The sequence below is a fragment of the Arvicola amphibius genome, chromosome 7 (genome assembly GCF_903992535.2).
Source record: "Arvicola amphibius chromosome 7, mArvAmp1.2, whole genome shotgun sequence".
In the NCBI taxonomy this organism is placed as follows: domain Eukaryota; kingdom Metazoa; phylum Chordata; class Mammalia; order Rodentia; family Cricetidae; genus Arvicola; species Arvicola amphibius.
The window spans coordinates 44,225,533-44,250,620 of NC_052053.1; the positions used below are offsets into that span (position 1 = coordinate 44,225,533).

General features: G+C 53.3%; 1 protein-coding gene across 1 annotated transcript; it reads right to left on the bottom strand.

Annotated features, from left to right (window-relative positions):
- Positions 1 to 4: 4 nt before the first annotated feature.
- Positions 5 to 11,425, bottom strand: Agpat2 (1-acylglycerol-3-phosphate O-acyltransferase 2). The gene is made up of 6 exons (XM_038337166.2): positions 11,145 to 11,425; positions 3,921 to 4,054; positions 3,059 to 3,234; positions 2,806 to 2,901; positions 1,475 to 1,547; positions 5 to 676 (listed from the first exon to the last, which is right to left on the bottom strand). The coding sequence occupies exons 1-6, from the start codon at positions 11,324 to 11,326 to the stop codon at positions 504 to 506; spliced, it is 834 nt and encodes a 277-aa protein (XP_038193094.1). The 5' UTR covers positions 11,327 to 11,425; the 3' UTR covers positions 5 to 503.
- Between the last annotated feature and the right edge of the window lie 13,663 nt (positions 11,426 to 25,088).

The window sequence follows — 25,088 nt, forward strand, 5'->3', positions numbered from 1 at the left end:
GGTCTCAAGGCGCTTTTCAGAGTTCATTTATAAAAAAAAAGAAAGAAAGAAAAAAAAAGGAACCAAGTACAGCAGTGACTTGTGACTGAGACTGGACAGGGAGGCTCTGCCCTCCGGTGCTGTGGGACCCAGGTTTCCTTGAGACTGGGAGACCAAGTTCCTCCTCTTCCTGATGGCCTGATGCAGGCCATGACCAGGTTCCTGAGTGTTGATCCTGCTCCGTGTTGCCCACTCCTAGGTGCCTCGTGGTCTTGGGGGTCAGCCCACCTGCCGAATGGCCACATTCAGGAGACATGGGGACGAAGTGGGAAGTGACATGGGGTCCTGGGTCTAAGGCCTGTGACAGAAAGGGCTTCCTGTTTCCAGGCCCCAATGAGAGCCAGGCCAGCAGGGGAGCAGGACAAGATGATGTTTGCTAGGTGGGAGGGAAGGGTCTTCTGTCCATCCTCCAGCCTCTGCTTCCCACCTGCCTTCCCCCAGCTCCCCTGCCCCTGTGGCCTGGGCTACTGGGCTGGCACAACCCCAGGCTCTTTAATGGCAGAGTCCTGAGGCATCTGGGAAATTTGTAGAAAGGTGTCCCTCATGGACTGGTAGCAAGTGTCCACAAGCGTGGTGACATCGGCTTCTGTAAGGCCACTGGTAGGGACAGCATCCAGCACTTGTACCCTGATTGTTCCTGTGGAGGAAGCAGTGGATGTCAGGGACTTAGAGGCCCCACTTACTGCCACCCACCCTCCTCGCCTGGCCTCGTACTGCCCAGCCTCTCCTCAGCTCCTGGGTGGGGCACATATGTTTGTAATCAAGGCAACATGGAAATGTTTCAGTAACTCCACCCTCCCCTGTAGCCTCTGCCAATGACTCAGGACATCTCTGCCCCTAAAAGTGCACTCAGTAACCTGAGTGTCCCTTGTCATACTTGCTCTTACAGTCCTCCATGGTGCTGAGCAGCAGGGGATCAGAGGCTGGAGACCTCTGACCCCACTCTGACTCTCAAGGCAGTGTCACATAACCCACATGCAGGGTCAGGGTACAGGCAGAGAAGCCAGTGACATAAAGGAAGAGCCAGAGGCTGCATTTGTGAGCCTAGGAGGAGCCCAGACGGCTTACAATTCCCACCCTTCACCAGCAGAGGTCACTACAGGTCCCTAATTATGTTGCACAGCCTGGACCAACAGTTTTCTCAGGAATTCAGTTATCTTTGGAACCTGTTTTTCAGTCTGAAAACATTGAAAAACCCACTTAGAGCAATGAGATGATGCAATGCCGGGTCGACATTCATTCATTCATTCATTCATTCCCCACCCAGATGTGGGAACTCCACTACTAGGGGTCCAGGACTCCGTCTGCTAAATTAGTCATCCTCTGCTACATAAGGCGTTGCAGGCCAACCTGGGGTACATGAACCCGTCTCAAAATAAATAAAAGAGAGCCCATGACAGACTGGTGGGCTCCTGTGCGGCTCTGGTGGGCTCACCTGAGGTGAAGAGTTTCGTCTTGACATTGTAGAAGGAAGAAAAGGATGAGTACACGACTGGGATGATGGGCACCTGTGGAGAGGGACGCGTGCTGAGGGACGACACTACAAGGGAGCCTCGGCTGCTGCTAGGCGTCCTTGTGGCTGCCCCCTCCATCCAGGTGGCCTGGTGTTTCACAGACTCAGCCTGTGTAGGAAGCTCTCGGGGCTAATGTTTGTCAGTCCCCCTCACCCCCCCTCTACGCTGGGTCCTAAAATATCCTAGAAGTGGAAGGGTGGGATTCCATTTAGCACTGGGGAGGTGGATGGTGCTGGTCCTCCCCTACCCTCCCACCCTGTCTCTCAGTCCCAGGAAACTAGGGGAGGGGGCTGGAGCCTGTTGGTATTTCTGGAAGGCCCAAGGGTCAACTTCACTGATGACAGATGGCACTGGGGTAATAATTAACCCTGGATGCCAGAGCCTGGGTGTGAAGGTAGGTAGGCTGTACCCTAGACAGGCCCTGGGGGAGGGGCAGGAAACAATATAGCTGGATTCTCCTGCCCCTACCATAGCCCCCAGCCTCTCTCTTTTCCCAAGATCAGAGGTCACAGTGCAGTCTCCTGCTCCAGCCTGGGCTTCCCAACCCCTTGGAACTGGTGGGGGCTTCAGGGAAAAAGTACATGCCACCTTGTATGGGGTTGGGTCTAGGGGCCCAGGAGGCTGCCTGCTACAGGGGCAGAGGGGGCTGAGGTTTGCCAGGCAGCAAATAGTAAAGCAGGATAAAAATCCCTGTCCCTGTCCTCCAATGGTGGCTTTCCCACAGCAGGGATCCGCTGATCCATGGCAGCCGCTCAGCTCAGGGACACTCCTGATACCCACTGTCTTCTCCCACCCCAGGCTGAGGGGCAAGGGAAGTCCAGGGTCCAGGACAGAGCTCACTTGTGCTGCTCAGGACTGGGTTTGCCACTAGCCTGTGCCCGCTCCTCAAGCCTCATCATGATCAAGCCAGGGCCTGGGGCATCAGGGGAATTTCTAGGCACAATCTGCCTTACTATGCTGAGCAAACTGCCTACTCACTGGCCCCACCCCTACTTTTCATGAAATCCCAAATGAAGGAGACCACCCACCTGGCCAGCTAGGGTGTGGGGAGGCTGCTGTTCAAACTCTGTCAAGGGTCACCAACCTGCTCAGGTGCTAGGTGCTAAGCTGGTGGGGAGGCCCTTTCCCAACATGGTGGAGGAGGTCCCTGAAGGCCAGCAGTCCCCAGTCTGGCTGGGATATCATCTTTAACCTTAAACCATCCTGACCCATATCCCGACCCCCAACCCCAGAAGGGCACGGCTTGGCCTACCTGGGCCTGGATGGCCAAGTAGAAGGCACCTTTTTTAAAGGGCAGCAGGTCCCCATTGTCGTTGCGGGTACCCTCTGGGTAGATCCACACTTTGAGCTGCCAGCAGAAAGGAGAAAGCTGCTTAGGCTGCCCCGACCCTGCTTAGCCGTCCCAGAAGGCTGGACTGCCTTCTCCCCCGGAAGCCCAGCCACCCCAGAAGGCTAAACTGCCATCCCCCCTGAAGCCCACCTTACCGTGCTATGCCTATACTCACATTGTCCCTGACCATGAGGTCACCCAGGTCGGACATTAGGGTCATGGCAGTTCTGGCACGCTGGCGGTTGATGAAGTAGACACCCCCGAGGTACATGATGAGGCCCACAGGCCCTGTGAACAGCAACTCACGCTTGGCGATCTGCACACAGCGCTTAGGGAGTATCTCCATGAGGCCTATGGAAGGAAGAGGGAGACAGAAACGGAAGAGAGACAGAGATACATGGAGACAGAGATACATGGAGACAGAGATATGGGAACAGTGAGAGAGGACGGGAGACGTAGGAGAGACAGAGAAACATAGTGAGAGACGGAAGCAGGCGGGGGAGACCAAGGAAGCAGAAACGAGAGAGAGAGAGAGAGAGAGAGAGAGAGAGAGAGAGAGAGAGAGAGAGAGAAGCAAGATAGAAAGACCCAGGGATGGAGAGAAAAGAAGTCAGCAGTGGAGAGGCAGAGATGAAGATTGAGAGACAGAGATGGAGAGAAATGGGGAAATGAGACACAAGAGAGAGAGAGAAGGGGAAACCGAGGGGAGAATGGGGGAAAAAAGATAGGAAGAGAGACCCAGACAAAGGGGGCAGGGTATGGGGAACAAGAGAACAGTTTCAGAGCCCAGCTTGGTACTCCCTGGGAAGGAGGGGCTGGTAGCCCACCTGTCAAGGCCCTGTCTCTAATGCAGTCATGTGCCCTGTGTCTAGCACAGCCTGCTGCTTTTACTGCCCAGCTTGAGGGAAGCCTGTGGTTAGAGAACCGCATAGGTCTTGTCCTGCAAACCAACTCCAGCAAGAGGACCACCCAGCCCACCCAGGACCTGTGATGAAAAAGGCCACCATCTCCGTGGCCAAGCCTTGATGACAGCCTACCCATCATGTCCAGGATACTCTGGTGATTAGAAATGATGACACAGGGACCATCCACCTCCAGCTTCTTCTGGCCTCTGACCTCAAAGCGAAGGCCATACACGTACTTGAAGGACCGCACGAACCAGCTGATGATGCTGAGGGCAGAGATACCAGTAACCAAAATGAGCTCCTATAGCCAAGAGAGAGGTCATAGAGGGGCAAGCTGGGGAGAGGGTACAGCAGGCAGCACAGGACAGGAGACCTGGGCAGACAGAGTCTCCTGGGGGCCAATTAGCTCTGCTGCCTACCCCCCAAGGGTACTCTTTCATTCAAAAGAGACCTACAGGCACTGACTACAGGGTGGCCTGTCTCCTGCTTTGCCTACTAGAACAGGGGAGTAGAGGTGCCAACACACAGACCCTAGCACAGTTCATTCTACATGTACATTAGTAGATGCCATCACTGGGTCCCCAGCGGTCTTGAGGGAAGGGGCCCTTACAGTCTGCTGAGTGCCTACAGGGTCTCCAGCAGTCCTGAGGGAAGGGGCCCTTACAGATTATAGAGCTAATCTCTAAACAGTTCAACCAATTTGAAGCTGGTTCTTTACTCTTAGTTTTTAAAATAGTATGGGGCTGGGCGGTGGTGGCACACACTTTAATGGCAGAGCTCGGGAGGCGGAGGCAGGTGGATATCTGTGAGTTCAAGGCCAGCCTGGAGTACAGAGCGAGTTCCAGGACAGGCTCCGAAGCTACACAGAGAAACCCTCTCTTGAAAAACCAAAAATAAGTAAATAAGTAAATAAATAAATAACTATGGTAAAATACTCATGCCGTAAAAAATTTTAATTTTAACCACCTTTATGCACACAGCTTAGTTTGTTAAGGTCATTGATGTTAGACTGCTTACTGCAACTGTCTGTCCACGGAACTTTCTCCTTCCAAACTAATACTATGTCCCCATCACCTCCCACTGCTCAATGTCCCCCCAGAGCGTCTGACTCTGGGACCTCATACAAGCCTGCAAGGCTTGTCCTCATCAAGAACCCAGCAGTGGTGAGAGCAACTGTCACCGATGGGGAAATTGAGTCTTAGGGAGGCAAAAATGCTAATCCAGATAACACCAGCCATGACCCTACTCCTGGAAACCTGGAATGCCTCCTCCCAGTCTCAGCCAGCTCAGGTCATCTTGTTTTCAAGCCAGACCTCCCCATCTACTGCAGGGGTAGGCAGACTGGTTTTAGACCCTCCTGAGAGAGTGGTCAGGGCTTGAGGCCTCATCTGTAAGTCACAGCTGCTGGGATCCCTGGGAGGCTCCAAAGGGGCAGGGAAGGGGACTTAGAGAAGAAAATGTATCAACACAGGAGAACCCTCCAGTCTCGCCAGCCATCAAAGGCACAGAGAAGCAGGAACGATCCTGGCCCGTTACTCAGATGCACACTAGGAAGGCTAACAGGCTGGCATGCAGGCACCTGACCGCTCTCTGGGCTACAGCCAGATGTATCTAGAGGGTGGGTTGGTGGCTAGCCAGGTTCCCAGGAACTCTCCCTAAGGCAGTGCCTCAGAGGTGTGGAGATAAGATCTGAATCAGGGAATCTGGAAACACCAACACCATAAGGCAGAGGCCATGCAACAGTATTAAAACTGACTCCCTGAAAAGAACACATGATTTCTTGGAGAAGGTGTGTATGCTGGGGGTAGAAGCCAAAGCCTCTGGCAGCCAGCCACACCCCAGACTCAGGATGAAAGCTGAGCATCCCTAAAGCTGCATCTGAAATGCTTCGAAGTTTCAGACTTTCCAGACAGGGTGTCACAAATGGAAAGTCCCACATCTGAGCTCATGTGAGGGACCACAGTCAAAGGCAGGCGCAATACAGATGTTCTAGGAAGTTACCTCTGGGCATGTACAGGGCACATTTCACACACAGGCGCGCGCGCGCACACACACACACACACACACACACACACACACACACACACATGGTTCAAGTCCAAGATACCTTGTTAGAAATGTATAAATTTTCCCAAATCTCAAATCATCCCAAATCTAAACTTTATTTCCAAGTTTTCTTTTACCCCCTCCCCCTGGCCTTTTTTGAGACAGGGTTTCTCTGTGTAACAGTCCCGGCTGTCCTGAAATTCACTCTGTAGATTAGGCTGGCCTTGAACTCTTGAACTCACTGGGATCTGCTTGCCTCTGCCTCCTAAGTGCTGGAATTAAAGGTGTGTGCCACCATTGCCTAGCCTCTTTTACTCTTTAAAAAAATTTTTTTTTTTGAACTAGGGTCTTACATAGCCTAGGCTTCCTAAGTAGCCAAGGATGGCCTTGAACTCTTGCTCCTCTGGCCTCTACAGCTCTAATACTGGGCTTAAAGGAATGCAGACCAAACCTGGCTTTATGCATTGGTAACTTCACACGTGCTTGGCAAGTACACCACCTGCTGCACTATCTTCCCTGTGAAGTATCTTAGTAAGGGACAGCCAGGCAGCCTGCAGTTGTCACAACAGACCCCTGTGCTGCTGCTGCACAGGGAAGAGTCTCCAGCCACTTCCAGATTGTGCCCTCTGGTAGTGGCACGCACATGAACCCCCCCCCCCCCCGTACTGGGTGGTGGCAGGGTGGGGAGGGGTACAGGGTTTCATACAATACTAAGCAAGCATGCTACCACTGAGTTACATCCCTCAACAGCCCTACCCAGTTTTGGAGACAAAACAGACATGACATTTATCATTATGGGCTAGGAGAAAGGTTCAGTGTCAGAAAACTGGATCAGACTGCATAAGACCCTGGGTTCTAGCCATCTATCGCTTAACAAATAAACGAGTTTTTCCCAGATGAAGGGGCCAGCTAAGTTCTACAGAGACAGTGTAGCTGGTAGACGTTAGACGTTTAGGCTGGAATCCTTATTCTAACAGGGGAGAGACACCATCAAGTAGCACACCTAAGACTTCAGGCCCATCATCCAGCTCTGCTAGGACACAGGCACTGGGTAGGTCCTTACACCCACTCTACAAAGGCTGCACAACAAACTCAGGTCAGCAAGGTTAGTGACCAGTCCCCAGGAATGAGGAAGCCATGTGGACCCAAGTCCACCTCTTAACACTGCTTCCAGCCAGGTGAGGTGCACGGTCAGGTCAGAGGGCACTCCGGGGCAGGGCCATGGCTGCCCACATACCAACTGGATTTGTTGGGGTCCAGAAGTCCATCCTGAGGCTCTCTCTGTCCTGTCTGCCTGCTTTGCTGGCTCGGCAGACTGGCCCCACTCAGCCACAGGGTGGCTCCCCTGAAGGGACGTGTCATTCCCAGTAGGACAAACTGAGTTGCCAGCCCAGTCTAGACTAGAACTGCCCTTCTCCTTTCCCCTAAAGGAGCTACAGTCCCCAAGCTCTGTGCCTAGGATGAGATGCAAGGTCCTTCAATGGGCCCTGCTGCCTCTCAGCAGGGGCAGAGTCAAAGCTATTGGAAGTCCAAGTGCCTGGGGGCAGAGTGAGTGCCCAGCCTGTTGCCTTGGATGCATGGCATTCCAGATGTCAGGCAGTGTCCCCTTTGGACAACTCAGTCTGTAATTTAGAGCCTGGCTCACTGCATTCCATATATGACCTGACTTCCCTGAGTTTATATCACCACATGTGCAAGGAGAAGGACGCAAGGAGCCACCTTCCACGGAGCTGACTGGTGTCGTCACTCCACATTGTGGACCTTTGTCAACAGTGATTTGGTGACTGGACAAGGGCAGAGCAACACCAAGAGAGGAGCCCTCTGACCTCCTTAGGCCCCTCCCCCCGACAGGCTGGGAAGCAGTTCAAGGTTAGGGCCCAGCTGTGCTGACCCTTGCCCTCACTTCTGGTCTTGAGTAGGATGGGTGGGGACTCGCTAGATGGTTAGATGGGAGCTTCATGAGCCAACCAGGTCTACATTGCTGGGAATGGGCACATGGGGGACCACGGTTGGAAGAGCCAAGTAAGGACACTTGGCAGAGCAGTTTCTTGGCAAGTGTCACAGGAATGAAGCCCAAGATGGGGACAGGAGCTTGGGGCTAGGGTAGGACTTCTAGCCTGGGCAAACGCCCAAGAGAATGAAGGCAGTAGGAGCTAGGGACCAAGAGGAGAGAGTGCAGAGAAAGTAGCAGCGGGGACTGATCCATTACCCAAAGGCAGCCAGAGCTGGGCTTCCACTGTCCTCAAAAAGTCAAGATGCCACCATTGCTTCAGGGGAGGAAGGGACCCTTCCTGTTGGCAATGTTCTATAGAATCCTATGCTGCCGTTTACCTCCAAATGGCCAGGACTTGCCAAAATGATGCTGCTCTTACGGCCTATGCTGGAGCTAGGCAGTGGAGAAGGCACCCCGCTTATTGCAGCCACTAGGGACTCAGTCAATGCTCAAATCTAAGAGTTCTGCCTAAAAAACCAAGACCAGTTTCTGTAAGTTCTAGGTATCCATCATCCCCCATGCCCATCCTTACCCTCAACAGGGCACAATGCAGTCACAGGCTGCATTACTACAGCTCTGGGTGGCTATCCAGGGCTGGGAAGAGAGGCTTGCCCTTGTTTTACTGGGTCTCTCTCTCTCTCTCTCCCTCTCTCTCTCCTCTCTCTCTCTCTCTCTCTCCCTCTCCCTCTCTCTCTCTCTCTCTCTGTGTGTGTGTGTGTATGGTTAAATTGTTCTTGTTTAGGTGACCCAGCTTTGCAGCTGAGCAAAATTTTATACAGCCACTCAGGGCTTTACGATCCCCTCATCAAATGGTATAATCAAGGCCTCTGCCTCCTGTCACCCCACTCTGGTCTACACACAGCAAAGGGCTCCCTTGGTCTCAGTCCCTAAGCCATGTCTGACTAGTCAGATGTAGCTTCTGTGTTCCTAATGCTGGTCCTTGCATCTCAGAACTCTAGACCACATGACAAAGGCTTCCTCTAAAATCCAGGCGTAGAGTGGGATGCCCCTCCAGGAACACGGGATCTGGCTTACAGCCCTATAATGCCTTCAGATTGTACCCACAGCCCTTAACACAGCGGTACTCAACCTGTGGGTTGTGATCCTTTGTGTGTGTGTGTGTGGGGGGGGGAGTTGAAACACCCTTTCTCAAGGGTTGCATATCAAATATTTAATTTCGCTTCGTAACAGTAGCAAAATTACAATGATGAAGTAGCCATGAAATAATTTCATACGTGGGGTCACCACAACACGAGGAACTATATATTACAGGGTCGCAGCATTAGGAAGCTTGAAAACCACTGCCTTAGTGTGACTGTGTCCAGCCATGGGCAGCATCATCACAGCTGAGCTGGCACTGAGGGATGATAACAGAATTTATCATAGAATTGCCTTCTGGGGTTTGATTCCCAGTGCTCCCTGTCCTGGCTGGGGAAGCTTGGGCCCTCCCTTCCCTTCCTCCTAGCTTGCTTACCCCCAAGTCTTACTCTCAAGTAGCTCTTCCCAACCTCATTCTCATCTGTTGCCCAGGCTGACCAGCACCTGCAGCCCAAAGCTGACTGACCTCAGCCAGGGGGGCCCGAGATGGGGATGGGAGCTTCCACCTTCCAAACACCCAGTCCTTTTCTCTGGCACTCACCCCTCTCTGTGGTCACACCTGGAGAACGGCATGCTCACAGGTGCCTGCTGTTCTACCTCAACTTGTTGCTATTATGAGGATTTAAGACCGGGACCCTGAGACTGGGCAGGGAGGTGGGGAGCAAGCTACCCACCCTGTCCTCTAGTCTTCCCTTCCAGCCAGCAGGGCAGAACACCTGCTGTTACCCAGCCAACATCCCAGGGCCCAGGGTACCAACTGGGAGAGGATGCTGGAAGGCCCACAGAACCCCGGAGGAAATCTGGCAGAGATCTAGGGGCTGGGGAGGCACAAGACACTCCATTCTGGTTTGATTAGCCTGCCCCATTCAGTCACCACCTCAGAAAGGCTGCCTAGATTTGACTTCTGGGCAGCAGTGGTAGACCACCCCGGCAGGCCACACAAGAGGAGGAGGGGCCAACTGCAGATCTTTCAAGTCAGAGGCCTGATTAAGAAAAAAAAAAAAAAAAGATCAACCCCACAGCTGCATCCCGATGGCCTTAGGACCAGGCATGGCTTTCTGTGATTTGGTTCAGCGAGAGCAGCAACTCCTCCAGATAAACACATACCTGGTGCTTCCCAAGCCCACCAAGTCCCCGGCTGCTCTCAAGTGCCCCGGGGAGGCCCTCTGCTCTCTGACAGCACACACACCCCCTCTGGCTCCCGCCACCCGACTTTAATCTCAGGCCAAGCAACAGGAAATGTAAGGGTCTCCCTTGCCGGTTCCTGCAGCCTGCTCCCTGGGACGCGGGATGGAGGTAATAGATCACTCCAAACCCCTGAAAAAATGAGGACCGGAACCCACGAAATATGACTGGTCAGAACAGCGTCCTAACGCCAAAGACTAGCAAGGCCAGGTACAGCACAGTGTCAGAAAATAGTCCCTATAACCACCGCAGGGGAGGTGGGGCGTCAGGGGCCACAAGTCCGAAACACCCAGCCAAGACCAAGGCCAGTGCATTGCAAAACCCACCACCTCAACAGTCCAAACGGGGCAGAGAGAAATGTAGCAACAGTCTCCAGGGAATGTGGGCAGGGAGAAATGGCCGGAGGCCTTTTTCTCTCAGGCAGCCCCTATTGGCAGGTTAACTAACTCAGCCTGATCCCTTTATATGTACCCTCTGCCTATCCACTAAGCTATCCTCCTCTGGGAGATGGCCAGAGGAGGATTTGGTCACAGTCTTGTCCCCTTCTTCCTTCTTCGCTAGCAACCCTGGTCCAAAGGCAGCTCACCCCCGCCCCGCCCCCAGCCCCCCAGCCTCCAGAAGTTAGGACAAGGGGAACCTGTGGCTGCACCTGGACTCAGGTGTCCTCTCACCTGCGGAGAGGTGGGAGCATGGACCGGAAGCCCGGCACCAGGTCTGGGTTTCCCTTCTGGTGAAGTGGGACTGGGCCTGTCCCACCTTCGCTCGGCCCCCTCCCTCTCCCAAAGCTAGCGGCGCGCGCCAACCACCACCCCACGTCGCGTGCAGGGGTCGCAGGAGGGCTGAGCCCCTCTGCCGTGCCAAGCACTGGCGCATTGTGACGCGCGTTCCTGGGGACCCGGGACGGGAAGCCGCGGCGTCGGAGGCTAGGGATCGTGAAGACAGCGAGGCGGGCGGAGCAGGAAGGAAAGAACGCGAGGAGCGCAGAAGTTAGGGAAGCGGAAGCGCGCGCCCATCCCGGCGTCCGGCCCTCTTGCCTCATGTTATCCACGGTGCGGCCGCCGTGGCGCAGCAGGCAGACGATCGAGGCCACGGCGGAGAAGGACAGGCAGAGCACGCAGTAGAGGCCGATCTTGACGTAGAACCTGGCGGTGCGGCTCAGCTGCACAAGTAGTAGCAGCAGCAGCAGCGCCGCCGTCAGCCACGGCCACAGATCCATGGTGGCCGCACCCCAGCCCCGACGGCGCCGCCGTCCGCCGCCCGCTGGCCGCCTGTGTCCCTTTTCAGGAGCCCAGAGGGTGGAGGGCGGGCCGGGCTCGCAGCAGGAGTTAGGTGCGGCCGCCCCGCCCCGTCCCGTCCCCGCCCCGCCCCTCCGGTACTGGCCCTGCCGGGGGGCACCGCGCCCCACTCCGCCCCGCCGCGTCCCAGGCGCGGACCCCGCCTCCTACTACCCGCCGGGTGTTGCCCTCTCCGCCCCGCCCCGCCCCGCCACCCTGCCACCCTGCCCCTTGTGTCCGGTCATTGAGTTTCCCTCACTCGTCCGGCGGCTCCCATCTCTGAGCAGCCGGGTGGCCTGGGCTCTGGCGCTGCCTCCCACGCCCCTGCACCGCGGCCCAGAACCGCAGCTCCCCAAGGGCGTGCTGCCGGCTCTAAGACGTGCCTATTATGCCAATCTTGTCACTACACAAAGGACCATTGAACGGCTACTGACTGACCAATGGTGACCTGGCTGGGCCACCTGGCTGGCAGCCTTGGCCCTTTAGGTCGCCTTGAGCAGGGAAACTGAAGCCCCGTCCTATGGTCCCATGATGCAACAAGCTGGGGGAGGCGGGATTAATGAGAGTTTTGGAGCTGGGGCAGTGTGTCACTGGGGACCTTCTGGTGCCCGGCCAGCTCAGCAGAACCAGTAGCCTAGCAGGGCCCCTTGAGGTTGGTGCTCACTGGGACACTTGTCTCTCTCCTCTCAGTCCTGTTAGTAAGAGATCTGCCTTGGGGGTTGCAGGCCAGGCATATACACCCTTCCCAATCATTCTCAAAGCAGACGACAATGACAAAGTGCATCTAGCTTCCTTTCTGGAGAGGTCAGCCTGACCCTGGGAGTGGAGCTCAGGATGGCTGCAGATTGCGATGTGCCCAGGGGCTCACCCGTGTCCAGGCAGTCTGAGGGCATCCTTGGCCCCTGGTTTTCCTCAGATAGGGAGATGCTAATTGTGACATCCACCCACAGAACTGTGCTGTGCCAGCTTGAAGGGTGGCTAAGGAACCACCGCGTAAGTTTCCCCCTAGTGGTGGTCTCCATTTTCAAAAAAGATGAACACAAGGCCCTCTTCATCACACCTGTGGGCATTTTGTGGCTAAACCTATCAGAGTAGTCTCTCCTTTCGCTGTGCTCCAATCCAGCCCTTGGCTATCATTCCATCAGCTGGAGCAGCTGAACTTGTCACTCTCCACTCGATACTACCCCGGTTCCAGGCCTGAGGTGGGGCTCCTGTGCTCAGGAGGCTGCTGGGAGGGCAAGAGCCCAGGATTCTCAGCTTCTTGGGGAGAAGACCCGGAGATGCTCAGAGATGGCTGGGGAACTGCTGCACTGCTGCTAGGATCCCAGCTGGGAGGGCTGAGTCCTGAGATCCCCAAGGGCATCCAGTCCCCACAGCTCTGCAGTCCCTTGGGAAGGGGGGTGGGTGCTTCCTTCTTGCTTTTTATCTAACCCACCAATGTGTCTTTTTATTTATTGATCTGCCGTAGTTCTGTCTTTTAAGTTTTTAAGGATGTATGAGTATGAGTGTTTGGTGTGCATGTGTGTATGTATCGTCTGCATGCTTGGTACCCGAGGAAGTCAGAAGACAAGCATGCCGGAACTGAAACTGGGTCCACAACAAAAGCAGCAAGTGCTCCTAACCACGGAGCCATCTCTCCAGCCCAGTTTGTTTCTGGAGCAAGGTAGACCAGGTAGGCTTCAAATGCCCTACCTAGCTGGGGATGACCTTGAATTCCTAAACCTCCTGCTTCCACCTCTCAAGGGCATTTGCCACCATGTCAAGTTGATAATACAGGGGGTCCCACCCGGGGCTTCAAACATTCATGCATGCTAGGCAACATGTTATTGATTAAACTATAGCCTCAACCCTGACCACGATTTAGTTCTTGTTTTGAGGCAAGTTCTTACTGTGTTCTCAGCTGGTCTTCTGAAGCGCCTGGTCCTTCCCTTAGCCCCCAGATAGTCCTACACACCTTAATGTGGCCCTTCCGTTCTTCCTGGCCCTTCAGTCCAGCTCGTGTTTGTTTTCTTCTTCCACCCCTCTGTGCTGTTATGCCCTAGTGCATGCAACGATTTTCAGCAAAACTCACAAGAGCTAAGGTACTGCCCCATTTCACTGTGTAAATGAGGCCCGGAGTGATGAGGGAGAAGGCTGGCTCCACAGACCAGCCAGGGTTTGGGGGTTGCCCTGCTCTTCTGGTTCCAGGGGGAAGGGTGGCAGCTTGAGGTAGGAGCTTTGGCTGAGGCTGAGGCTGGCATCCCCAGAGGCAAGGCAGTTTGCCCCTCAGAGAGGCCGTCTTCTGACCTCTCTCCACTCTCTTCCTTCTGTTAGCCCACTAAATGTTGAAAGCCACTTTCCAGCTTTCCTCCTATGCAAGGGGAAGGGTTGTTGCAAGGAAGCTTTCAACAGAGTCACATTCAGAGGCTTTCGAAACACTTCGCTCTTGGGAATGAAGCCTACAGCAAGTGCTTCTCAGCCACTGGGGGGGGGGGGGTTTCTACTCTGTTTACCCAAGAGGAGGGTAGAAAGGAACCCCTGGTTGGGTTGGGTAGGGAAGGTGGCCCCCACTACCCTGGAGGTGCTGGGGGTGTGTCAAGCAGTCAGTGCCAGGCAACTCTGTGTCCCAGCCTGATGACAGCTGAGAGCCCTCCTGAGCATTTGCTGGGAGGCAGCCAGCCAACACATGACACCAAGTGGCATTGTCAGGGCTGAGCTGCCTTCCTTCCTAGAGCTCGGGGCCCAGAAGGGGAGCCACTGTGACAAGAGGACACTGTGGCAAGGAAGCTTGGACACTGGGTGGGAGGTATGCTTGCCCGGGGAGTAGACAGGCAACCAGAGGCTTAGCCCAACCCACCTGTCACGTTCCCTGACAGTGTCCTCCTCAGGACCTGGTGAGGCACCGAGGTCTTTGTATCTCTTAGGGGGAACAGGGGGAGAAAAGGGCCATAAGCAGGCAGAGCTCCTTACTTCCTGGAAGCTGAGGTAAAAGGCTGGGCGACTCCTGACTGTGGCATGCCAGGCAGGAAGGGCAGGGTGGGGTACCCACTTTGAAGTCCTGTTGACCTGACTGCCAGCTCCAGGCTACTTGTTTATATACACATGCAGTTTCCTCCTGTGTAAAATGCAGACGCTAGCCTCAACTAGGGGGTTGAAAGAAAACCTGTTGCCCTGCGCTTCTGAAGCATTAGGTGAGGGTGCAGGTACATGCAGGGGGCCCTCGTGACCTTGCCCAGGAGAGAGAAGAGACAAGACTGTTGAAGCCTTGGGTGGGATTAGAAAAAGAATAGAAATGCCTTCTGTGAGTCCAGTTCTCTCTGGTGGGAGACTCCACGGGATTTTGCTCCTTATGGAAAACTCAGAAGTAAAGGAAGCTGGAGGATAAGGAAGAGAAGAAGGAAGAAGAGAAGGAGAAGGAAAATGAAGAAAAGGAGGAGGATGAGGATGGGGAAAAAGGAGAGGGAAGGGCATGAGGGGGAGGAGGAAGAGAAGGAGAGGAAGGAGGAGAGGAAGGATGAGAAAGGGCATGGGAGAAGGAAAAGTGGGGAGGGAAAGAGAAAGGGAGGAGGTGGAGGAACAGAGATCCGAGGAGGAAAGAGGGCAGAGCCCAGAGCTCTGCAGAGGAGAGCAGCCTGTCCCCTTTGGGTTCTCTTGGAGAGCTTGGGGCCCCTTGGTGGATGTGTCACAGGAACACTGATGCCCTCCCTGCCACCTGTAAATAAAGCAGCCTGTGAATGTTTCATGGGCTGGTGCTTAAAAATGAATGAAGCGGGGAGGTATGGGGGTTCCTGTCTGGGCAGGGAAGGGGGTATCCACAAATTCCCACAGGAACAGAGAGAGCAAGGGAGCATCAGGGCCAGGTTCCCTGAGGCCTAGGGATATGTCCACATCTGGGAGATCATACCTCGGGAAGTACCGTCCCAAGTTCTGGGTCTCCAGGCTTGGAATGTGCTACTTTTCTCAAGGTTGTGGCCATGGTTTCTGAAAAGAATTAATTTAAGGAAGGGGGTGGTTATTCCATTTCCAGCGGCATCAGGGGCAGCTGGTCACACTGCTCCTGCAGGCAACTGGGAGTGTTGATGCTCAGCTCTCTCTCTCTTTTTTCTTCAGGCTGGAGTCAAGCCTGAAGGGTGAGTCTTCCCACCTCAGTTAACTTAATCTAGATAAGCCCTCACAGAAGCCTAGAGGCTTCTCCCCTCGGTGATTTTAGATTCTGGCAAGTTGGCAATCAGTACTGATCATGGGGGTTGGGCAGAGCGACACCCAGTGTGATGGATGCTGAGGGATTGGAGAAAGGGGGTGGGCCCGAAGAGCAAGAGCTGGCCTGGGAGGCTAAGAGGACCTTTCTGTGAAAGTGAATCCCTGCTCAGAAGAGCCGGATTCTTCCCACTGACCCCCACCTTGCATCTAAGTGATACACTCAAGTGGTTAACAGGAGCTGGAGAGGGGCCCCTGGCCAGCATCAGAAAATACACTTTGCTGGTCCTTGAACTAGCAGCCCTGGTGGCTCACTCACCCAGCCCCACACTTGGACAGGTAAAGGAGGCCTAGAAAAGTGAGTAGACATCCCCAGGGACCCCCAACAAGTTAAGAGAATTTGTTTCATAGTACAGCCCCTAAGCCCAAAGCCAAGCAATCCAGCCCTGCCATTCGTCCCCCAATTCACCTCCAGCCAGTCTCTTGGTCTGGTCTGTGTAAAGGGGAGAGGGGCATAGATGCTTTGGGACATTGCTCTGGACAAGACGTGACTTAGGAGGTTTCCAGCATCTGAGGAGGAGGCAATGACAGATGTGCCAAGCCCTTGGCAGAGCATGTTAAAGTCCTTAGACCACCTGACCTCTGGCCCAGCTGGCATTCCCAATGCAGTCAGCTGCACTGGCTATTCCTCACGCCAGCTGGAGAGGGACAGGAATGGAGCCCAAGCAGGCAGTGCTATCTCCCCTCATGCTGCCCGTTAGGGAGGGGCTGCCTCTGTGTGGATAGTCTTGGGGTGCCTGGCTTTGGCTGTTGTCACCTGATGGGAGCCCTGTCCTCTCTCCTCTGTGCAGCTGGCACCCTGCCTGGTGGGCTCTGGTCTCCTGCCTCCCTGTTATCTGGATTCTAGAGGTCACAGTGGATGTTACCCAAGGTCAGGTCCCATTCTGTGACTGAGGTGGGGATGAGAATGGCTGGAGGGCCCTGGACTGGTCAGCATGTGTGCCTGTGCCTGCTCCCCTACAGTCCCCTCTAACTTCCCAACAACCCTCAGGGACAGACAGCTGCCTGTTTCGCACTCTCCAGCTACAACCGGTGCCTCCAACCTAAGGAGCCTTGTCAAAGGACTCGCGAGCTCCGTGGGAACCACCATCCGGCTTTCAGCCTCGCAGTCTGAAGCCCAGCTTGGGTCCCTTGTGCCTCTTCTGACTAGAAGTCTAGGTAGGCCCTTTCCCCACCCAGGCCTCGGGGGCCTCCTCTGTCAAGTGGGAGGAAGGACAATGCTGTCCTGGCCCTGGTAAAAAGAGACTATCCTTGAGTGAGCTTGTGGCCTTTTCCCAGAGCCCCACTTCCAGTGTGACCTCCAAGTGGCCCTTACAGGCCTTCCATGGAGTTCAGAGAAGGCAGAGTAGACCTTTGTTCCTTTCATAAACTAAGTCAGGCTCTAGTGTGGGACCCATGTTTGCCTGTGTGGGCAGGGGGAGGTGGTAGCATCCATTCTCAGGGTCTGGCCAGGCCCTGTTGTTAGGGGCGGGTGGCTTCTTGTCTACTCCATCCCAGCCCTGGCTTATCCCACTATCTCTCTTTCTCCATCTGGTTCGAACAGCTGCTCTGTGCCTCCCCCAAGAAGCCCTCCTTGTATACCCCAAGTTTGCAGAAGAATTGAATGAAGGATCCTGCCTCCCTATAGAACAGGAAGGTTGTGGGCCTGGGTGAACCTGGGAATGTGGGAGTGTCCAGAATGGCAGATCTGAGGCCAGGGTTCACGGAGGAGGATGGCTGAGGGATCTGAGGCCACGTGGAAGAAGTATGGCTCGTGTGCCTCTTGGATCAGACAAGTATCCAGGCATGCTGATGCAATATTCTCTAAAGAGGCGGGGCACAGAAGTTGTGTAGGACTTCAGGTTCTCTGTCATTCGTGTCAGAGATTCCACTTCATTCTTTTTTCTTCTTTGTTCTATAGAGACCCCTTCTTCCAACCCCTGCCCCCCATGTGATTGTTCTTAGGCAAGTAGCAACTCCCAAAGGCTGTAATGCTGATTCATAGCTCCTGACTCATATTAGAAACCCAGTTAAATTCCATCTGGATTCACGACTTAAAGGACCCAGGGAGTTTCTAACCAGAGGACACACACACACACACACACACACACACACCATGTTGGTTTTAGGAAGTGGATTCATGACTTAAAGGACCCAGGGAGATTCTAACCAGAGGACACACACACACACATGCACATACACACACACACACACACACACACAGACACACACACACACACCATGTTGGTTTTAGGAAGTGGATTCATGACTTAAAGGACCCAGGGAGTTTCTAACCAGAGGACACACACACATGCACGCACACACACACACACACACACGCACACACACACACATACACACACACACACACACCATTTTGGTTTTAGGAAGTGGATTCATGACTTAAAGGACCCAGGGAGTTTCTAACCAGAGGACACACACACACACACCCCATGTTGGTTTTAGAAGCCCAGACCAGCACAGATGAGGGCAGGGGTCTGGATGGAGAAGGAAACGTCAAGCCTCAGCTATACAATCTGTGTGCTGTTCTAGCCCAGGGCTTGTCAACACATGGAGTAAGAACGCAGCGGTCCCAGAGCCAGCAGGCCCACTTGTCTGGTCTTTGACCGGCACCACACCCTTCATAGCTTGGAGGCCTCAGCCTCACAGTCCGAAGTGGAAGCCAATGAGCCAGGTCCTCTCCTGGTTAAGATGTGAGAGGCAAGGTCCAGGAGCTCAACCCTCATACCACCTTGCCCCGTCTTGCCCCGCCCCTCCTAAGCAAGTTCAAGAGTCAGCGCTGGGCATCTCCCTCCTGCTGCTCCTGCCCTAGTTTCTGTGAAGCACCTTCCATCTTTAGGGTGGCCTATGCTGTGTCTAGGAACAAAGGAAAGCCAGACCCGGTTTCAGATGAGCACACATTATTGTGTTTATCTGAAATTCAAATCCAGCCTGTACTTACCTGGTGACCCCTTGGTTGGAGCCTGAGCTGGAGCTAAAGGCACAGCACACTGCCCTCTATTGGATAGGTGTAAGACAGCAGGCACAGAGTCCTCCCCACCTCCCCAGTCCTCCAAGGCCCAGTGGGCCTGGACTCTCTCCATGTCCAGAAACAGAGGGGCATCCAGGTTTCAGCAGTACCTTGCAGTGAGTGGGCTTGGGTTCTTAGTGACTGCCCTGGAGCTGCTGAGACAGTGACTAGCGGTCACCATGTAGATCAGGCTGGCTTCGAACTCAGAGTCCAGGCAGCTCTGTCTCTCTAACAAAGCTACAGGGGTGGCTCCAGTGGTTTTGTGTCACTGGGCTGCAGAAGGCCTCTCCTCTAACCTCGACTGGACTCTTTACCCTACACACGGGGTTTTAGCTGCTTGTGAGCAGCTCGAGCCCCCTGCCTGTGGACGGAAAGCCCATCCTGATGTCTACACAGGGGAGGATAAAGCACTGCTGCCCAGGGCAGTGCCCTCCACCCCTGCCCTCCCTCAGTCAGCTCTGGGGACACTGAGCATGACCTCTGCCCTAGTTTTTATAGCTCCTAGGAATCACTTTCCCTCCCTCCCCCCTCCTTCCTTGCCTTTACCCTGCATGGCCAGTGCTCCCCCCCCCCCCGCCAGGAGGCCAGAACTCTTCAGGGGTCTCTACCTCCACAAAACAGCAAGAGTGCCCCCTGACCTCACAGGTGCCAAAGTGGGCAAATCTTCAACTCTAGGTGGTCATTTTTCCCTTCTCCTTTTCCTCCCCCTCCCTCCCTTCCTTTTTTTCTTTATCTTTGAGACAGGGACTCTCTATGTAGCCCTGGCTGGCTTAGAATTCACTGTGTAGACCAGGCTGGCCTGGAATTCACGGAAATTATCCTGCCTCTGCCTCACAAGTGCTGGGATTAAAGGCATGCGCCACCACTGCCTGGCCTTTTTTCTTTGATTTTAAGAGATGAAACATTTTCATCATTCATTCTGGGTTTGAATATAGCTTAAAATCACTAAGGTCCCTGGCATCAAGCCAGGTTATTCCCTGCCAGGCTCCACAGGTGACTGTGTGTGCCTCTGAGATGCTGTGCAGTACCCCTGTGCCTGGGTATCTGGTGGGCAAGGCACTCTGTCTAAGATCCCCACCCAGTCTGAAGATCTGGCTCCATTCCTCTCACTGGGGAGGTAAGAACAGCTCTCCACTTACTGTGCCCCTCAGATAGGCATCTCTACAACCCCGTGGTGGGTGTCAGGAACCTCAGTAGATCTCGCGACCTCTGCCCTAGCCCTAAGTACCTGGGGGAGAAAGTTGAGCGGCCCCTACACCTGCCCTTACTCCTAAAGTCCTGCTGGGGGGGGGGGGTGGCATCTCACAGTGCAGCCTGCTGCTTAGGGATGGTGTTCACCACCTTAGTGGAATTTGCCTAGTCCAGGTTTGCTGGTCTCCAGCTCCCAAGGATACTGGCTCCCTGGTAACCAAGCAGTCCTGACTCAATAGTGGGCTCAAGCGTCAGTCTCATAAGATTGTTAGACCCGGGGCTCTGCACATGACTCCAGACAGCTGCTACCTGCTGCCTGTGAGTCCTGGTCTCCTTGTCTGCACAACTGTAGGCCAGTAGACCTGAGACTGATCACTTTTCTGTAAATGGCTTTCCCAATCACAAGACGTCAGTCTCTTAGCTACACTCAATGGTCAGATTCCTTAATAGGACTAACAGGGGAGGCCTATAGGCTTATTCTCCAGGGATTGCATTCTTTCTTAGTTCCTTTCCTTTCCTTCTTATTTGTTTGTCTGTCTATTTTTTGAGGCAGGATCTCACTATGTAGCTCTGACTGCCCCAGAACTGTCCTGTCACTATATAGACCAGGCTGGCCTCAAACACACAGAGATCTGCCTGTCTGCCTCTATTTACCTTTGTTGACATTAAAGGCGTGCACCACCATGCCAAGCTGTCCAAGGCTTTCTTGCCTGCTTCCTGGCCCAAAGTTCCTGTATATTCCCCTGACCTGTATTAAAAAGTTGTTCAGCCGGGCGGTGGTGGCGCACGCCTTTAATCCCAGCACTCGGGAGGCAGAGGCAGGCGGATCTCTGTGGGTTCGAGACCAGCCTGGTCTACAAGAGCTAGTTCCAGGACAGGCTCTAAAGCTGAAGAGAAACCCTGTCTCGAAAAACCAAAAAAAAAAAAAGTTGTTCAGTGGTGGACGCTGGTGGTGCATGCCTTTAATCTCAGTATTCGGGAGGTAGGGGCCAGCCTGGTCTACAGAGCTAGTCCCAGGACAGCCAGAGCTGTCTGGAACACCCCGGAAACAAACAAACAAACAAATTAATTAATTAATAGTTGTTCAACTGGACATGATGGCTCACACCTTTAATAACATTACTTGAGAGGCAGAAGAGGCAGACAAATCTCTGTGGCCTCAAGGTCAGCCTGGTCTGCAGGTGAGTTCCAGGTTAGCCAGGGCTACATAGTGAGACCTTGTCTCATAAACAAAAATAACCTGTTTTGTGGGGTTAGGGCTGCAGTTCCACTGGTTAGGGCATGAAGGCCTGGGTTTGATTCCCAGAGCTGCAAAAACAATATGTGATGGTGCCCATTCGGGATGTGGAGTCAGGGAGATTAGAAGTTCAAAATCATTCCTGGCTACACAGAAAGTTTGAGACCAGCCTGGGATACACATGAGACCATGTCTCAAATTGAACTTTTAAAATAGGACTCACTATGTTTTTGCTTCCACTCCTGGAGTGTCTGCCATTCATGACTGAAGAGAGCATGCTCATGAAATGAATGTTTGCCTTTGACTTGGGGACATCGGTCCTGGGACCTGTGCTGGCATGACTGTGCCCTGTGTGAGCACAGGGGTCTTGACTTCTGGATGGGCTCTTAGCACTTTTCATCTTCTTCCCTGGGTCCTGAGCCTGTTAATGTTACAGATCACTAGAGCCATGACTGACTTTTAGGAAATAGTGTCAATTAGCCAAGGATGGTCCCTTACGGTGCTAAGGACTGCACCCAGTGTGATGGCCTGGGCCAGGCACCAAGGGTCCCTTCTATTATTCCTCCAGCTGGGCCAGGACATCATTTTGGCACAGACACAGAGAGGTGGTGTTGGGGAAAGAGACAAGAGAGATACTGAGAGCCCCTGTGTCTCAGGACGCTTGCTGATCACTCCTAGGACTGAAATGACATCTTTCTTCTGAGGACCTCAACTTGGTTGCCTTCCTCTCCCACCCCCTCCCCAAACCACCACCCATACCTACCCATTGTCTCCTGTGGCTTCTCCATGACTTACTGATTAGAATTCTGAGAACAAGAAAAAATTCCTGTTTGCTGCTGGGACTCAGGAGCATGCCAGACTAGAGCTGCTCCTCCCCTATGTTCTTCACAACCCTTCCAGAGGCTGGTCCTTTGGTCCTCAGCCATTCCTAGCCTTCCTAGACACTCCCACTACCTGCTGGGAAAAGGTGGGACCCTGATTTTCAGCTCCTGCCAGGGCTAAGAGACCAGTGCATCTCTGCAGAAGGTACCCTGGGTTGAAGGATGTTGGGATGCAGGAATGGTTTGTCTCAAGGGATGGAGACAGACCAGCTGGTAACTGCTGCATACAGCCCACGACCAGGACCCCCAGCCCTGCAGAGGTACCCAAGGAACTGGGGAGCTGGGTTATCTGATCCCACCTCTCCTGCCTACTTCCCTTTCCTCTCCTCTGCTTCTGCCCTCTCCTTCTCTTCCCCCCTCATCTTTTCCTCCCTACCCCTGCATTCTTATGCTCCATGACTTCTGCCCCCAGAGACAAAATCCAGATCCCTTATCTTCTAGACTTGGGTGCTCAGGGTTCTGATCACCTGCCAGTGCCTTATCACCAATCCACCCCTCTTGCCTCCACACCCTGTATTCTGGCCTGGGGTGAGTGATCATGGGCTAATCCTCAGTTGCCTTCTTGGCGGGGAGACTCTCACCTTGGTCAGGCAGGGACACCTAGTATGTTGACAATGTATGTCTGCCATCTACCGCAGAGTTCTTGTCCCTCTGTGCCACAGTGAAGCCATCTGACCTGATCTCCTTGCTACCCTGTGAGGTTCTGCCTACTCATCTTTCCGGCCCAGCTGCTGAGCTATAGAAAGAGTGAGTGAATGAGTGAATGAATGAGTGAGTGAGTGAATGAATGAATGAGTGAATGAATGAGTGAATAAATGAGTGAGTGAATGAATAAATGAGTGAGTGAGTGAATGAATGAGTGAGTGAGTGAGTGAGTGAATGAATGAATGAGTGAACAGATGAGGGAAACCAAGGAACAGTGCTGATGCTTCCAGGACTGGAAGGTCAGAGGATCTGCCAAGGTCACTCACCAAGCACGTGTTGCCACCCAACTGCTTCCTTACCAAGGCAGCACTCTCCGATTAAATACACGGAGAGGCTGCTGCCACTCAGGACCAGCACATGCCTTTGTCCACGCATTACACAGATCTGTTCCAAAGGGACAGAGGTCACTTATTCTGGGCCAGATATGAATGACTATGACCCCTAACATGGATTCAGATTGCCCTGAGCATTTCCACATGGAGGAGGAAATGTCACATTTGCTGCAGAATAGAAGAAAGTGGCTGTTGTAAGTGGCTAAAGATAGCCCGAGGTGATTTGGCTTCTCAATATGGCACGTTCCAGCTCTCCACAGTCACGAACTTCAACAGAGTCGTGGCTTCTCTTCTCCCTGTATGTGTGTGTGTGTGCGTGTGTGTGTGCCTGTGTACATGTATGAGTGCATGCGTGTGTGTGACATACAGAGGCCAAGGAAGGTATTAACAGAAAAAATTATAGATAACAATGGGTTTCATTATGAAATTGCTGCGCTGGTTGAGTTCAACTTGGCACAAGCCAGGGACAACTGGGAAGAGGGACTCTCAACTGAGAAAATTCCTCCATCAGGTTTGCCTGTAGGCAAGTTTGTGTAGCATTTTCTTTTCTTTCTTTTTTTTGTTTTTTTTAAGATTTATTTATTTATTATGTATACAATATTCTTTCTGCGTGTGTGCCTGAAGGCCAGAAGATGGCACCAGATCTCATAACAGATGGTTGTGAGCCACCATGTGGTTGCTGGAAATTGAACTCAGGACCTCTGGAAGAGCAGCCAATTCTCTTAACCTCTGATCCATCTCTCCAGCCCTTCTTTGTTTTTATTTTTGTTTTTTTGAGACAGGGTTTCTCTGTAGTTTTGGAGCCTGTCCTGGGACCAGCTCTTGTAGACCAGGCTGGTCTCGAACTCACAGAAAGATTCACCTGCCTCTGCCTCCTGAGTGGTGTGATTAAAGGCTTGCGCCACCACCACTTGGTTTGTGCCGCATTTTCTCAATTAATGATTGAGGTGGGAGGGCCCAGCCCCACTTGGGTGGGGCAACCCCTGCACAGGAGGTCCTGGTTTATATAAAAACAAAAAACAAAACAGGCTGAGCAAGCCATGGAGAGCAAGTCAGTAAGCAGCGTTCCTCCATGATTTCTGCTTTAGCTTCTTCCTCCAGGTTCTTGCCTTGAGTTCCTGCCTCGACTTCCCTTTGTGACGGACTGGAAGCCTTTGGTTGTGGTGCTCTATCACAGCAACAGAAACACGTGCCTAAGGGGTTTATGTACGCACTCCCCATTACCCTCTCCGGTCCCCACTCTCTTTCCTGTTGCATCCTTTTTCTCTTCCCAAGCAGACTCACTTCTGCTCATGCCTGCATGTAAATGCTCATGAGGGGTGGGGCTCTAGAAGCTCCCTCTACCTTTTTTTTTTTTTTTTTTTTTTTTTGGCACAGTTTCCTACTGAACCTCAACTTCAGCAATTTGGCAAACTTGGCTGGCTAGAGAGTCCCGGGGATCCTCCTGTCTCTTCTTCCCCAGTGCTGGCCTTAAAGGCATGTACCCTATGCCTGGTTATTTCCCTGGGTGCTGGAGATCTAGGCGCAGATCTTTAAACTTGGGTAGCAAGCAGTTTTAACCCTTTTTCTTTCTTTCTTTCTTTCTTTCTTTCTTTCTTTCTTTCTTTCTTTCTTCCTTCCTTCCCTCCCTCCCTCCCTCCCTCCCTCCCTCCCTCCCTCCCTCTCTCTCTCTCTCTCTCTCTCCCTCTCTCTCCTTTCTTTTTATTTTTTTCAAGACAAGGTTTCTCTGTATAACAGTTCTGATAGTCCTGGAACTTGCTCTGTAAACCAGTCTGACCTTGAACTCAGAGAGACCCACCTGCCTCTGCCTCCCAAGTGCTGGAACTAAAGGCTGGAGCCACCACTGCCTGGTGTTTTTTACCTTTTCAACTGAGCCAGCTCCTCAGTTCCTCTTCGTGTGTGTGTGTGTGTGTGTGTGTTGTGTGTTTTGTTGTGTTATGTGTAGCACTGGAGCCCAGGTGATGAGGAAGGGAACTGGAGGGTCCAGGTCCATCGGGAAGGCCAGAATTGGGAGATCCCAAGTGACCTGTTGGATAGAAGGCCTCCAAGTGAGAGGTCCCAGCTAGGACTTTTGGGGGCAGAGATACTCGTGGGTGAGGTGGCCCCAACAGT

Coding starts and splice junctions, on each gene's coding strand:
- Agpat2 (XM_038337166.2), bottom strand. CDS start 11,326: ATGGATCTGTGGCCGTGGCTGACGGCGGCGCTGCTGCTGCTGCTACTA. Junction 3,235..3,920: donor GAGTATCCTGGACATGATGG/GTAGGCTGTCAT, acceptor TTCCTTCCATAG/GCCTCATGGAGATACTCCCT. Junction 677..1,474: donor GACGAAACTCTTCACCTCAG/GTGAGCCCACCA, acceptor CTTCCTCCACAG/GAACAATCAGGGTACAAGTG.